Raw genomic sequence first — 14,190 nt, forward strand, 5'->3', positions numbered from 1 at the left:
GAGCACTATGTTCTGGTATCACTGCTGTAGCTTAAGGAAGATTCTTTGCATACAGAGCTATAATTAAGGGTAAAAGCCAGTCGGAATAGCAGAGTCTGGTCAGATTTTAAATATGGCCCATCTGTCGTCTTTCCCTGTTCTGGCTTACCTGTTACACTTAGCTAGGAGAGATAGCACCCCCACACACACACCTGAACTTCTGTGCATGCTACTGTCAAGCCCAAGATGGGAAGGTGTTGAGAGAGTGGGAGGAAACTGTTAATCCCAAAGCTTTCATGTGGCTGCCAGTGCGAATGAGCAACCACTTCCTCTGCAGATATAGTTGCTTGCTGTCTGCAGCCTATGCTGTAAGACTCAACACACAGAAATTCAAGCAGAAAAGAAAAATGATGCAGTGTCACAAGGGCTTAAAATACCTTCAAAAGTAGCAAAGATTCACACCTGCCCACAAGTTACTGTTCAAATGTGAAGCTTCCAGATAAAATTTTTCCCCTGTTCCTGAGGTAACCTGCTCTGCTGTGAGGTTTTTTTTTTATCCTGAACTGATGGATAAGGGAAGAATAACCAGGAAAAATAATCTTTCTTCCTCTTCATCTCTCCTCGTCAGGCCTCAGTTGATTCAGGTCATTGTTTTATTCTCCTGTGGGTCAGGTTGAACATATGCAACAGCATTACAGCAATGGTCCAGGTGCTGCAGTGTAGACCTCATTCTGGGATGATCACTGGCTTAGAAACCAAGAGTGGGAAGGAGTTGGAGCCAGCCCTTAGGCTGATGGTGGTCATGGCCTATGATCTTTTTGGTCCTACGTCAGCTCCAAGTGCTTGTAGCCAGACAACAGGACTGGAAACTTATACCGAGTTCAGACAGCATAAAATGGGAAAGTCTCTGCAGTCCAGACTTCGAGCTAGTGCTCTGTGAAATCAAGCCACACCACAGCTGAGCATAGTGCTCTAAGTAGGTGCTGAAACAACCTGGAGCAGGACAGCGTGGGGTGACAGACAATACTCTTCCACGAGAACTTAAAGTTGATGTAAGCTAGTACTGGAAAAGTGGTTCTGTCTGCAGCTGCTTGTTCCTATGTTGCACTGCACGTATGAACTAAATTGGGGAACTGGCTGATTCGGAACTAATCCAGCCTTTTTGGAAGTGGGAAGAAAGATTTTACTCAAGTCGGTCCCCTGATGTGAATTACTGTGCACTGGCATGGTTGCTTATGGCCTGTGTGTGGGGAAAAGACTGTCAGCTGCAGTATTGGGTTATGCTGATATAAACTGCTCTGCTCTGATCAAAATTAGGTCAAATTTAGAGAGTATTAAATTTAAAGAGAAATGAGGCATGCTTCTGATGAGACTTCTCCAAAACTCACATGTGTCTGACTGTGTTGGCTGGCTGGAATTCAAAGGACACCACAAGGAACCTGAGGGATGATCAGGGCTGTTTGAGTAGACTGCCAACCTCAAATGCAGACCAAGGGCATTTTTTAACTTTGGATTCCTGTGAGCTGTATCACAGGAAGTAATAAAGTAAATTGGCACAGATGGCAAACTGGTTAACCAGTGCATTATACAACTGTGAACAGCAGACTGCATTAGATGAGACTGAGGTCCTGGTGGACTAGAACAAGGATTAGATTAAAACAAGACTAGATAGTTTTGTTATTGTCGAGCCCCCAAATACTGGGATTTGTGGACTATAAGACCTGGTCTATGGGAATAAAATAAGCGCTAAGGCTGCCTCACAGCATTTGCTAGCCAGTAGTTATTCAGCCCAAAATCTATTGTTTGATTTTTAAGATGGTGAATATTTTCCTTAGACCGTATACTTTAGGATTAAAGCTTGAAAGTAAAATATGTAACTAGAAGAAGTCAGTTTGTTGGACACAGTTGTGGGGTTATTCTGTAGGATTACAAACGCTGGGTTTGGAAAAGGCAAAACTACTCCTTGCAGTCTTGACTTAAATGAAGCAAGATATGAAGATTTGGGAATTCTCAGATTTTCACCATTACAGTGATCCTTAGAAGCCTTCTTCTCTTTTGAATTAGATGGACAAATAGTAGAATTTTCTCTACCAGATCATGTGTTTTTAATAGAAGTCAATGCTCGAACCATAAATAATAGTGGAGTAGGGGACAGAATTTAAACAAGCCTTACAAGCTCTAGTTACAATGACAAACAGTTCCACCCTTGCATGTCATTTTTACAAATGTTTTCTTTCCCCAGTGTCTTTTCATCTAACTATAGTTTGCCTTGCAACAAGTTACAGCTGTATAAATATCCTTGTTTTGTTTTCTGTGATGTGAAGTGGATGAACTGGATTGGTCTGGATCACAGACATGCCAGGATGGAAAGCACTTGCAGATATTTTCAAATTATTTACATTTGGCAACTAAGCAACCAGACAAATAGACAATATGTATGACACCTGCCAAACTTACTATGTAACATTCTGTATCCTACATGAGGGCACACATTTCCTTGTGCAGTAGTATGTATCAAGTGTTTTCTTGGGTAGCACCTTAACACATGAGAGAACATGAGCACTTAGTACAAGCTGTCCACAGTGTATGTGACACGCACATCTGTGTGGCAGGATATGTGCTGTTCTCTGTTTTCACTGTGTACCAGAAGTACCCCAAGGACACCCTCCTGAAGCTTTGATATTTGTCTAAAAGCATGAAAACTTGGATTGCGTGTGGCCAGGATTAACTAGGGACAGGATATAGTCTGTAATCTGGAGGACTTGAATGTGGAATGCTCCATGTAAACAGTCCCAACTGGCAACTGGCCCTGCTGAAATAAAACCAGATGCCTAAGGAGGTGTATTGAACCAGTACAAGCATCTGGAGATACCTGGCATTCAGAATAACCTCCCATGCTGCCAGGGTACCTTGAACCAGTGGGTGGAGTCTTTTATTTAATCACCTCAATGAATTTGTTGAGGGTTTTGTGAGTTTTGCTTTTTTAAAGGTTTCCATAAGTCTTTTACCATCTGCAGCATGCTGTGATGAGGTGTCTCGTCGCTTAATTATGCATCATGCGAATAGCCACATCAATTTGTTTGAAACCCGACAGTACCTGCAGTACACTGCTGCATGTGGAGCACAAAAGAAGGACCAGTACTGATCAGAAGTGCTTTGGGTTTCTGCACCTCTTCTCAGTACATGACCCACTGCGCTTGTGGAGTATGTGATGTCTCCTCTAAGTCCCAGTGCTGCGCTGCACTGTTGTATGACTTCAGTGCCCTGTAACTGGACTGTTCTTTCCCCACCTCTGCTGAAACCCCTAGTTTAAAGGCTAGAAACACAACAGTACTTGCTGTTGGAGATTACTGAATATTTAGGTGTGGGTGGAGAGGAGTTAGACAAGGCTGGTAGTTAAAAGTGAGGATATGGCTGCTAGTCCAGAGAACCAAAAAATGCTGGGATGGTACTAATCTCTAAGATCCATGAAAGGTGATTCTGATTTTAAAAATATGTCTTTTTTTGCAGTAGTTGTTCTGAATCACCCCACTAATAGGGCTTATCTTTGAGGCTGTTCATAGAGCGTCTGTGTGTGGAAAGTTAAGGAGGCAGAGCTCACTGGGTTCTTCCAGCTGGGGACAGATAACTGTGGGTGAAGCTGCACGTTACAGCAAAATCGACTTAATAGTTTATATACTCTTATTCTCCTTCCCTGGTGCTGATTCGGTCGCTGGTCAGATCCCTTGCTGAGGAATCCCTGAGCTGACTCAGGTTGCTAGCCCAGCAAAACCCATCTCGAGCTGTTCTTGTGGTGCTACTGAGCTAAACCAGTGCACGGAGAAGAAGGTCAGTAAGTCCCAGAGCTGGAGTGAGGTGAGTCATGGGAGTGTGTATCAGGATGCGGAGGAAAGAAAAGTGAGGAGACCCCCTCCATGTGGCAGCAAATTATTAGATCAGATTAAACTATCACATGTAACGTCACCGTTTTCTGTGGCTCAGGGCTATGCCCACATCCTGTCTTTCAGCCTGCTCATTGCCTGACTGCCATACCATAGCACAAGATGTAAACTCACCTAGTCCGACAGTGCCCTGCAAATGTGCCCCTGGGCCACATACCATGACTCCAGTGTCTGGAACAGTGATAATAAAGGTGCTGCTGTCTGTTTCTTTTCCTTTTGTGTCTGACAGATTGACCAAAAACAGTTTGATAAAATCCTGGAGCTGATAGAAAGCGGGAAGAAAGAAGGGGCTAAGCTGGAGTGTGGGGGTCTTGCCATTGAAGACAGAGGCCTGTTTATAAAACCCACTGTGTTTTCAGAGGTCACTGACAACATGCGTATCGCCAAAGAAGAGGTACAGTACAAATCATCTGAACCTTTATATGCATTGACTACTGTAAATAGGAAAGAAAAGAGGTATGGTCGTGGTTTGAAGTGAGAACCAGGAGGAGAATAAAAAATTCACTTATTTCAGTGTCCTAACAACTGCCTAATGCTGAAATCCATTCTACTAATGAAGTATCTGCAAGGTGAGCTTCAATTTAGAGTGTATGTGCGTGTGTGTGGGAACTGTGAGAGGAGGAGGAGGAGAGCAGAACAGGCAAAAACCATGTCAAAATGTTTTAGCGCAATTTTTGTGTAATTAATTAGTGTCTCTTTGCAAGCCTTTTCTAATGCCTTGCTGCTTTCCTCCATTTTGTTTGGTTTTCCAAAAGGGAAGGAGCCCTGTGAGTGTACTCACTGGACAATAACAAACCCAGATAAAAACACAGTAGATGATACTACCCTAAAGCTTTTCAGGAGAACTTGATATAGTGCAGAATACAAGCACATGCCTTACCTAGACACAGCTGCTACAAATGCTGCTTCTGAGTAAGAAATAGTGGCAATGGAGGGGTTTCTGTCTGAATCCTTGATTTTAAATATAAATAACTGAATAAAAATAACTGCAACTGTGGAATGCTGGAGCAATTCTAGATATTCTTTGCCCTGGAGTTCGAAGGTTTTCTGAAGACAGCGTTAAGCTCTCCCACTCTACGCAGATGGATGGTTGTGTGCGCCGTGTGCTCTTATGCACCTCCTACTGAGTGGACTTGAAATTGCTCAGCTGTGGTACATGCTGATTCAAAGTGAGAGAGATAGTTTAATGCGTGTTCTTGCTCCACTACTTTGTAAAAAAGGAGTTGCTTTAGTGCAGAAAGGTGGGACAAGAACTCTGGGACCTGAAGCTGGTTAGGAGGAGTTGGTGCCAGAAGGAATGGCCCTGCTATTATACTGCCACTAAGTAGCCTTAGCATCTGAAATAATCCCAGATTCCGTTCTCATGGTGAAATCCCCTGAGGCCAACCATTTTTTTCCTATATGAAAACATGGTTAAAGCCAGCAAAGTTCAGATCTACTACTCAGCTTTCATTATTCATATGCAGAAAAAATGAACAAGCTGCATGTGATTAGATCCTGTGATATTCCTTTGAAATAGAAGTTAATCTACTTTTCAGCATGTTCCCCAATGGAAAATAAGTAGTTGCCAAAGTCTAACTGGCATTTGTATTTTATAGTTTAGCCCAGCACTTTTTATTGGGCTGCTTACTGTTCAGTCCTGGCAAAATGTTTAGATGTCTCAGATCTGCCACAGAATCTCTAAGGAACCTGGGAAAGATATCAGTCAGTCTGGGCATGAGTTTCATTCTAAAAATAGAGGGAATAAGAGCTGAAAATCCCATGTCAGACCCTTTTTTTAATGAACTGACTCCAAATCCCAAGTCATGATTCATGAAGCTTATCCAGTTTCATTCATTTGCAGTTTTGTTGCAAATGCACGTTCATCCTTTGCCTGGGATCAAGGCTCCAGTTAGGCACCTGGATCTCCCAAACCAAAGAAATTCAGAAACGCTTGTATGAGCCTACAGGCCAGGCAAACTGCTTAGCCTGGCCCTCAAGGTGGCATAAATGAGACTGTATCTCCCTTTTGGTGGGGGTTTATTGTACTGCAAGACCATGCGGGCTGGAAAAGGGCCCCACCTTTGATGCTTGATGAGAGACTCCATCCCAGAAGTTGAGAAGTATTGTGTTTGCCTGCTGTCTTTATATTGGCAACCTGGGAAGACAAGTTTGTGGTCAAACGCACACGTGGTAAATGCACTGCACACAAATAAACTGCATACAGCGACAAAATCAGAGCTAGAACCAAGGAAGAAAATTTGCAGTCCTTGAAGTATATGAATTGCTTCTTGAGTATACACAACTTCTGAGTTCAAAAGGAGAGTCATAAATGGAGTAAGGATGAACCATTTGAAATGTGTCCAGATCTAACTCTGCTTATTTTGACTGTTATAGATGATCTGTTAATTGTTGGATCTTAGCATATATTAACTACTACAGCACATCACTGTAATTCCTTTGAAGTCAGTTTAATTAGTAGTTTTTAAGAGACTCTATCAGTGACTTTTAGAAGGCTAGGATGTAGCATTTTAAATGTAGTATCCAAACAAAGCATCTGATTCTGATTACTTCAAAACTACCATATTAGCAAAGGCTTTCCCGTACTAATGTTTAATTGATATGTGCAGATTTTTGGGCCAGTTCAGCCAATTATGAAGTTCAAGAGTATAGAAGAGGTCATAAAAAGAGCCAACAGTACCGAGTACGGACTTACAGCTGCAGTGTTCACAAAGAATCTAGACAGAGCATTAACGCTAGCTTCTGCATTACAGTCGGGAACTGTCTGGTAAGCAGCATGGGACCAGAATGTGGGTTGGGATTTTGTTTCCTGGGAGGGGAGAGGGGTGTGTAAGTACTGGGTAAGATGTAGTAGTAGTCTGCTTAATTCTTGGTATTCTGCTCAGAAGTAACATCCATTCACCAAAATAAGGTTGTGAGGACCAGACAGTCTGGCAAGAAACAGACTGTTTGTTCGTTCAGTCGATGTAGTTCTTTGTCTCGAAAACTGTGAAAATTTAGGGCTGTAGTAAGTTCCACCACTCGTGATGCCTTTCAAAATCCTGTATGCAGAAAAAAGCAATTCTTAGGATCGTTAGGTAGCATCAGATGGGTTCTTAGATGCACAAATCAGCATGGACAGTAGATGGCACCCCACCACTGTCTAAAAGGTAAGCAGCTCTCTGCTTACAAAATTTCTTATTTTGTATTAGAATCGTTTTAAACATGGGATCCTGATTATTTTTTTTCCCCTGCTAAAGATAAGAATTTGATCTGGTGTCTGATTTTGATGCATACAGAGGATTGATTTCAAGAGTTGGTGCCAGAAGAATCTGCCTCAGTAATATTTGCATAAAAATGGGATGTTGGGCTTTGAAGGATACATGTGCTGTACAAACGTGAAGGGGCAGTCCTTCAGCACAGACCATACTTGTCTCTCTTCAGTCATTTGATCTTACTGGCATGCTGAGGAAGTATCTGCGTTAGCTTTTCTGACCTAGTGTCTATAGAAATGAGGCTAGCGCTTTCATTTTACTGTGATGCAATTGTCTAATACAGTCCAACCTTTTTCTATAGCTGGAAGTGGATGATGGGGCCTGTTTGTGGGTGTTCAGACAGCTTTCTGAGTAAACATGTTCATTTCAGAATATGCTTTGTTAAACTAGGGAAAAAGGATGGACTATTTATTTTAAACACAGCTCTGAACACAGCATAAATGCCAGCTCAAGCATGAATGTCTTAGCCATTAGAAAATATGAAGTGAGATGTAGGTCAGGCTTAGTACCACTCAAATGTTTTCTGTTTCTGTAGCAAAATAAGATTTTATTGCTAAAATCTGATTTCTCAAGTGAATGAACTGTATAAAGGAAAACTGACAGATTTCAACCTTTTTTTATATTGTTGTTGTCATCGTCTTGCTTCTCCTTGATATTGAATTGTCTTTTTTAAATGGATGTTTTTATTGTAGGATAAACTGTTACAATGCGCTCTATGCACAGGCTCCTTTCGGTGGCTTTAAAATGTCAGGCAATGGCAGAGAACTGTAAGTTTTGCTCAATATTTTGTTTATATGTGGATGGTGAATGCAATAACAATTGTGACTCAGTGAAAATATTGTTGAATTTGCTTTTCAACTGTCAGGCTTGCAGTATGCTGCACAGGGAGGTGTTAAGCCAGTACAGCATGGATGTAAAGCACAGATGTGAGAACATGAGCAGTGCCTTCAGGAGTACCTTTGTCTGCTTTATAAGCTCTTAATAACTCCAGTTCAGTCAATTCCACTTGCAAGTGGTTTTCCTTACTAGTTAGATTTTTAGATCAAGGGAGAAGTATGGCACCTTGGCTGGGGACACTGGTGTCCACCCCAAACCTCCTACATCTTTATATGGCTGTATCTGGGCTCCCTTGATTGCTCTGTCATTGCTCCTAGTTGGACCTCTTCTCACCTCCGACTTTCTAACGTTGGAGCTAGAACCACAAGGAATGATCTCCAAGATCATTCTACCTCCCACCTTTCAAGCTTGCTACCAAATTACAGAAAGACCCTCTGTCCCTCTTCCCCAGCCTGATCTGTTGCAGGATGGCTACCAGGGATTCCAGCTCTAATTAGTTACTAATGCAGAAATTTTTAAACCATATAAGTTAGAGGTAGAGCTAAGAAATTGACTTAAATCTTAATTTTCATCTTGTATAGGAGAGAGGCAGGTTTTATTACAGCATTCAGAAGACTCTTCAGACGAATCTAATGCACCTTCTCTTTCATAAGCCAGATTTATTTCTGGGAACCACTTCCAGTGGCTGTTCTGATGCATCTGCTGCTCTGAGATATTCAGATGCCTCACTGGCTAAGCACAGCAAATGAATGAATCCTCAGTTGGGACATGTATATTGAGACCTTATGGTTTACTTTGCCTGACTGCCTGGCTAATTAAAGGATGTCAGGGGTTTATCCCTTGGGCAAGGCATGGGAACAGAGCCAGTTTCCACCAACCAAGATGTAATGCAGTGGGTCTATCATCAGTATGTGTTTCTGTGGCAACAGTGCCCTCTTGATTATATGGTACCTTGTAGATAGAAGCTTACTTTCAGTGAAAAGGTAATTTTAATTACAGTGTAAGCACTGATAACTATGTTTACATGGATGTTTCTTCTATGCGTTCTCACAATAGTACTTGGTTTTCACTAGGCCAAGAGTCACAAGGTGTCATCTTGTAGGTTACTGTGACCAGAAGCATTCCATGTTTCTTTTACAACAGGGTGTAGTTGTGTCTACTTATGTACGTGTACTTAGCGATTATTAGAAGTGGTAGGCCAAATTGATAGCTGGTATAAGTTAGTTCAGATCTGGTTTTAATGGCCTGATGTCAACTACAGCAGCTGTTGATCAGTGGCTAAAATGCACTTGTGTAGAAATCTCTTATCTTAGGGAAGTACACATTAACGTGCTACAATTGTTTGTCCCTTTCCCTCCTCTCTCTTCTCTTCCAGTGGTGAATATGCTTTGGCAGAATATACCGAAGTGAAAACAGTCACTATTAAACTCTCCCAGAAGAGTCCATGAGAACAGAAGGCCTAAAATGCTGACACTCTGAATGTGACACATGGGAGACGTGTTCAGAGCAAGGGGGAGGGGAGGGATAGGAAGGAAAATGGAAACACCTAACTTTATTCCTCTAGAAACACTGAATCTACTGGACTCCATTTTGTCAACTGGCTCTTCGAAAACAGATTTAACTGACCCTACTGGCAGCATAGCCAGCACACTTGTGCTGTACAAGTTCCTGGCTGTGCATCTTTCTGCTACCTGTGACTAAAATGCTCGTCAGTCACAGTGTTTGCAGGACATCTGCTTTCAAACTGTACCCCTGAAGGACTTGGACATCAACGGCACATTAGAAGGACTTCTGGTACCCTTAGCATGGACTGTTAAACACCTTCAGAGACATATGGGTTTCACTTGGCTTAAACAGACTTGAGTAGTAGGGCCAATACAACTTGATTGAAGTTGGCAGAGTTTGTGTGAAGATTGCAGCTGGAGTTTTGAATGGGAGTGCAAGCTTTCATGGAAGGATCTGTAAAGAAATTCTCTTTGAAAGAGCTATCTTGGTCTCTCTAAAGATACATGCGTTGTCCATATTGGTGATATTCTGGCCCTGAATGAGATTTGTGGGAGTTTCCTAGAGTACTCCTTTGGGGCCAGTATTTCACCCAACAGAGTTAGACTTCAAAATGTCCTTTGAACCCGATGTTTTGGTGTGCACACATTACACATGCTGCCATTGCAAGTTACTGACTTGCTAACCCTTCTGGCTCCGAATGAGTCACAATTGTATCTCAAATCTTCACTATAGCACTTTTTGCAAGAGGATTTTGCACTGTACTTACCGTGATGACACAGAGTTGAATGCTAAGCATGTAGCATGGTAGATACCCCACAGAAAACATCCCACGCTAGTCCTTCTGATCTGGGAGTGGGAGCAGAAGAGCTGCAAGAAGCTGCCCTGCTCTCTCTTTCTCTGTAACTTTCAGGCTGTGTGAACATCTCGTCATTTTTTGAGCCAGAGCTATTATCGTGAGAGTAAAACTTATAAGCTCTTCTCACTGCTTCTTCATCCCATATGAATGTAGCTTAAAGTAAATTTCTGGAAGTACAGTATGAAAAGGCAGGTGCTCCCAAGCACACACCGAGTGCTAAACATGTGGGTGTACAAAACAGTTACCATGGAATAAGCTATGGATGGACTTAAATGTGTTGGCAGTAATTGTCCTCGTCAGTGCTGTCACCCTGTGGCAAGCACAGAGTAGCTGATCCTTCACTGAGGAATGAGCTGCCTTGAATTGTCTCTTGCTTACAGTCATTTAAGTATGCACGTACATGGAGCGGGTGTCACATCAAGTTCACGCCTTAGTATCTCCTGCAGTAACTTCTTTGCATGCCCAGACATTACTATGAGATTGATGACAAGCCACATGCTGTCCTCAGTTTCTGGGTTCACTACTTTCCCTCCTCCTCCTCCTGATTCTGTACTGAAGAACCACTGGCAAACTTACGGGAAGTTCCATGTCTGCAGGAGCTTTAAGTATTGCAGGAGTTAGTGGTGTCAGCTTGTTAGGAAGTTTACCTGATCTGAGAGCAAACTGACAGAGGTTCCTTATGGCATATCAACAGATCTCCATGGACCACTGGTAAAGATTGCTGCCTGGAGTTTTCCAGATGTGAGAGGCTCAAAGCAGAAATGCAGGTCTAACCTCTATTCTCTGATGCAAGCAAAGGATTTAACCGGTACCTTCCTTTGCTCAGAGATACACCTAGTCAGTAACAAGTTCTATTGCATGAGGTGACCTTATTGTGGAGGGGGAAGGAAAGTGAGTGGCAATAACTAAGGAAAAAGTTTGCATGAGCCTAAACTTCCTTATCAGTTAGTGAACGTTGAAATTGCACTTCAATATTGCTTAACTCCTTAAATGACATACCTCCAACAGTTGTGTGTAACTAGGTGCCTGTCCTCCCATGGATATGTGAGACAGGTAAATCTCCCCGTCCAGTGAAGAAAATGTCCTCCCTTCCCCATGAAAGGCCAAATGGGAACATTGTAAATAAGTTTCTATTTTTGTAAAACACTTAGAGTGCAAACATCTTCTCAGACAAACCTTTTACTTTTGCCTACTTGGTGGTTTTCTAGGGCTGCAGTCAGACAGTAGGGGGGTAAGGCAAACAGTAAAAGGCTGGTTATCTTGATTTATCTCTGTATTTTTGATAAATGGTGGTTGAAACTGAAATCATCTGAAATTCTTAAAATCCTAGTATTCTGGCTTTATATGTATGATATATATTTCACCTCTCATTTCCTTCTCAAGTTTTTAAAAAGTCAATGTATCTCTTATTGTATAAATCAGGGTTTGACTCTACACACTGAATTTTCTAAATTATATAACACTAGACACTAACTTTAAAATAACCCCTTAGAGGGTATATATTCTTTCATTGCACAATAAGGCTTTCATAAGAAATACTACTTTTTTTTTTTAAAGAACTATATTTATAAATTAGGCTACAGTTAATCTAATGTATTTTTATAGCTAAAGGTACATGAAAATGCTATGTTTAAACCTCATGTATATATTTAGACTATGAGTATCTTTTTGTAACAGTTCTTGTTCCTAATAAATGTTTAACTTTGTGAGATGGTTTCTAAATGCTACATATTGATATTGTTCAGAAAAAAAGGTGGAGGACCAGGAAACTTCTATTTACTTTCCTCATTTTAACAGAAGAGTAACTTGAATGCTTTTTTATTTACACCGATTAGTGCTTTAAGATAATTCCATCCCCTCCAATGCACTTGTTAAGACCCCTTCCATCAGCAAGCAACTTCCACTCAGCCCAATCCTCCTGTCGCTGTTTTTTATTTCACTCTGAATTTGGCCCACTGTGTCAATAAAATAATAACTGGGAAGGGTTACAGTTTCATACTTCTAAAACAAAATGGCCCTGTATTGCTCTAGTTAACAGGTTGTGTCTGTTCCTCTCGATTCAGTGACCTGGCAGTAGTCCCCCGGAGGAAATGTGCACTGGGCTCACAAGAGACAACGTAATTTAGAGGTACCTTTTCCACGTGGCGGAACTGAATGCATAGCGCCTGTTTGCTGCATATATCTGGGGATTCAGTATCTCACAGGGGCACCGTGAAGGAATCTGAACTGGGATTCACTTCTGCAATTTGTGAAGAATTAGCCTATTTTAAACAAGTGCCAAAGCATGGTCAGTACTCTACACACTGTAGAGTGCCTGATACACACTGTGTGTGCCTGATAGCTTACTCTTTAAGCAGTCACTTTTATAAGTTGTGCCATTTACAGTAAGTGGAGGGAGGAGGAGAGCAGAGCTGCAGTTGGCAGGGACAAGTACAGCTTCTTCCAGTTCAAAGTTGGATGGATCCTTCTTGCCTCCTGAGGTAAGCCTCAAAATGGAGAATTTGAAGGGACCGTGGACCACACTGCCAGATGGGGCTTCCTGCCTTGGTCCGGCCACTTCCTCACCCCTTTGAGAAACATCCATCACTAGTATGACTGTGTTCCCGTTCCTGTCTGTCTTCTCTCATCCACAATGTAGATAGAGAGCAAGAACATACCTATACCCTTGTCTTTTAACTCTCTTCCCACCCAATACATGTGTGAGGAATACCTGTCATCTCCCCACGCAGACCAAGCCAAACTCCTTGAATTTTCCACTTGCTAAAAGCATCACTCAGAAACTTTGAGACTTTAGAAGGGGGAAGGCTGGAGATACAAAGGAATCACTGTGAGTGACATGATCAATGGAGACAGAAGCCAGGAAGAGTGGGATGAGATTGGGGGAGGGGAGAAGAAAAAAAAAAATTAGTTTGAATGTGTGGAGAAATTCTTGCTAGGGGAAGTCTCTATCAAAACAAAGGAAAAAAGTTATTTTAGTGGGTTTTCAAACAATTGTGCTAAAAAAGCTGTAAGAAAGGTCTGGGTAAGAGCCAGGCTGCGAGACATAAAAGATAGCAGGCTGGGTAGGAGGTGGAAAGGGTGCTAAAAACAGGTAACACTGCTGTGGCTGCAGCTCAAAGCAGATTAGTGGGGACTTGAACGCAGGTAAAAGCACCAGTGAAGACCTGTCCTCTCCGTGCCTCCATAATCACATCAAAGAAACACCCTGGGCAAATTTTGGGCTGCAGCAGCCACTTAGTGAACGGATATGACTTTTTCCATCCTCAAGCAATCATCAGAAATCCATTTCTTGGTACGGGCCAGGGAAGAAAAAAAAAAAGTGTACATAATTTATGGAATAATCATGAATAACAAAACAAAAGGCATGCAGAAATGATCTTTTAGTAGGTCCAATGGGTGGGGAAAAAAAAGCAGCGCCAGGCTTGTTAGAGGTTCCTGGTGCCTGGAGGTGAAGAGATTTGTGATGGGGAAAACCAGCGTGCCAGCAGGAGCGCAGCATGTCTAACACCTTCGGAAGAAAGGGGGCAACCTGACTTCGCTTTTCCAAAGAGCAGCAAACTCACCCCGCGATCTGGGCAAGGAGCAACTTTCAAAGAAAGAAATGTTGGATCAACTCTGTGATGGGTAAGCCAGGCCTCCGTTGAGCAGCGACGCAGAGATGGGTAGCGGTGCTGCCTACAGCCATGCCAGCCTGGTCCCCGGGGAGCTGCATGGCAGCTGGTTGTGAGAGCAAGGCCATCCAGACAACCTGCTGTAGCTAACAGAGAGTCCTGCTTCAACCCCCGCACCTCCCCCACTCTGTTTTTAAAAAAAAAAA

At 42.3% G+C, this 14,190-nt stretch overlaps 1 protein-coding gene across 3 annotated transcripts in view; it reads left to right on the forward strand.

Annotated features, from left to right (window-relative positions):
* The window catches only part of ALDH1A3 (aldehyde dehydrogenase 1 family member A3), a 36,889-nt gene extending 24,807 nt beyond the window's left edge, over positions 1 to 12,082 (forward strand). For all 3 annotated transcript variants that reach the window (XM_054836367.1, XM_054836368.1, XM_054836369.1), the window contains 4 exons: positions 4,150 to 4,314; positions 6,530 to 6,687; positions 7,867 to 7,941; positions 9,387 to 12,082. In XM_054836367.1, the coding sequence (XP_054692342.1) occupies positions 4,150 to 4,314; positions 6,530 to 6,687; positions 7,867 to 7,941; positions 9,387 to 9,459 (471 nt within the window). In that variant the 3' untranslated portion in view covers positions 9,460 to 12,082. The remainder of the gene's footprint in view (positions 1 to 4,149; positions 4,315 to 6,529; positions 6,688 to 7,866; positions 7,942 to 9,386) is intronic.
* Positions 12,083 to 14,190: the final 2,108 nt, after the last annotated feature.

The sequence above is a fragment of the Grus americana genome, chromosome 10 (genome assembly GCF_028858705.1).
Source record: "Grus americana isolate bGruAme1 chromosome 10, bGruAme1.mat, whole genome shotgun sequence".
Lineage (NCBI taxonomy): Eukaryota > Metazoa > Chordata > Aves > Gruiformes > Gruidae > Grus > Grus americana.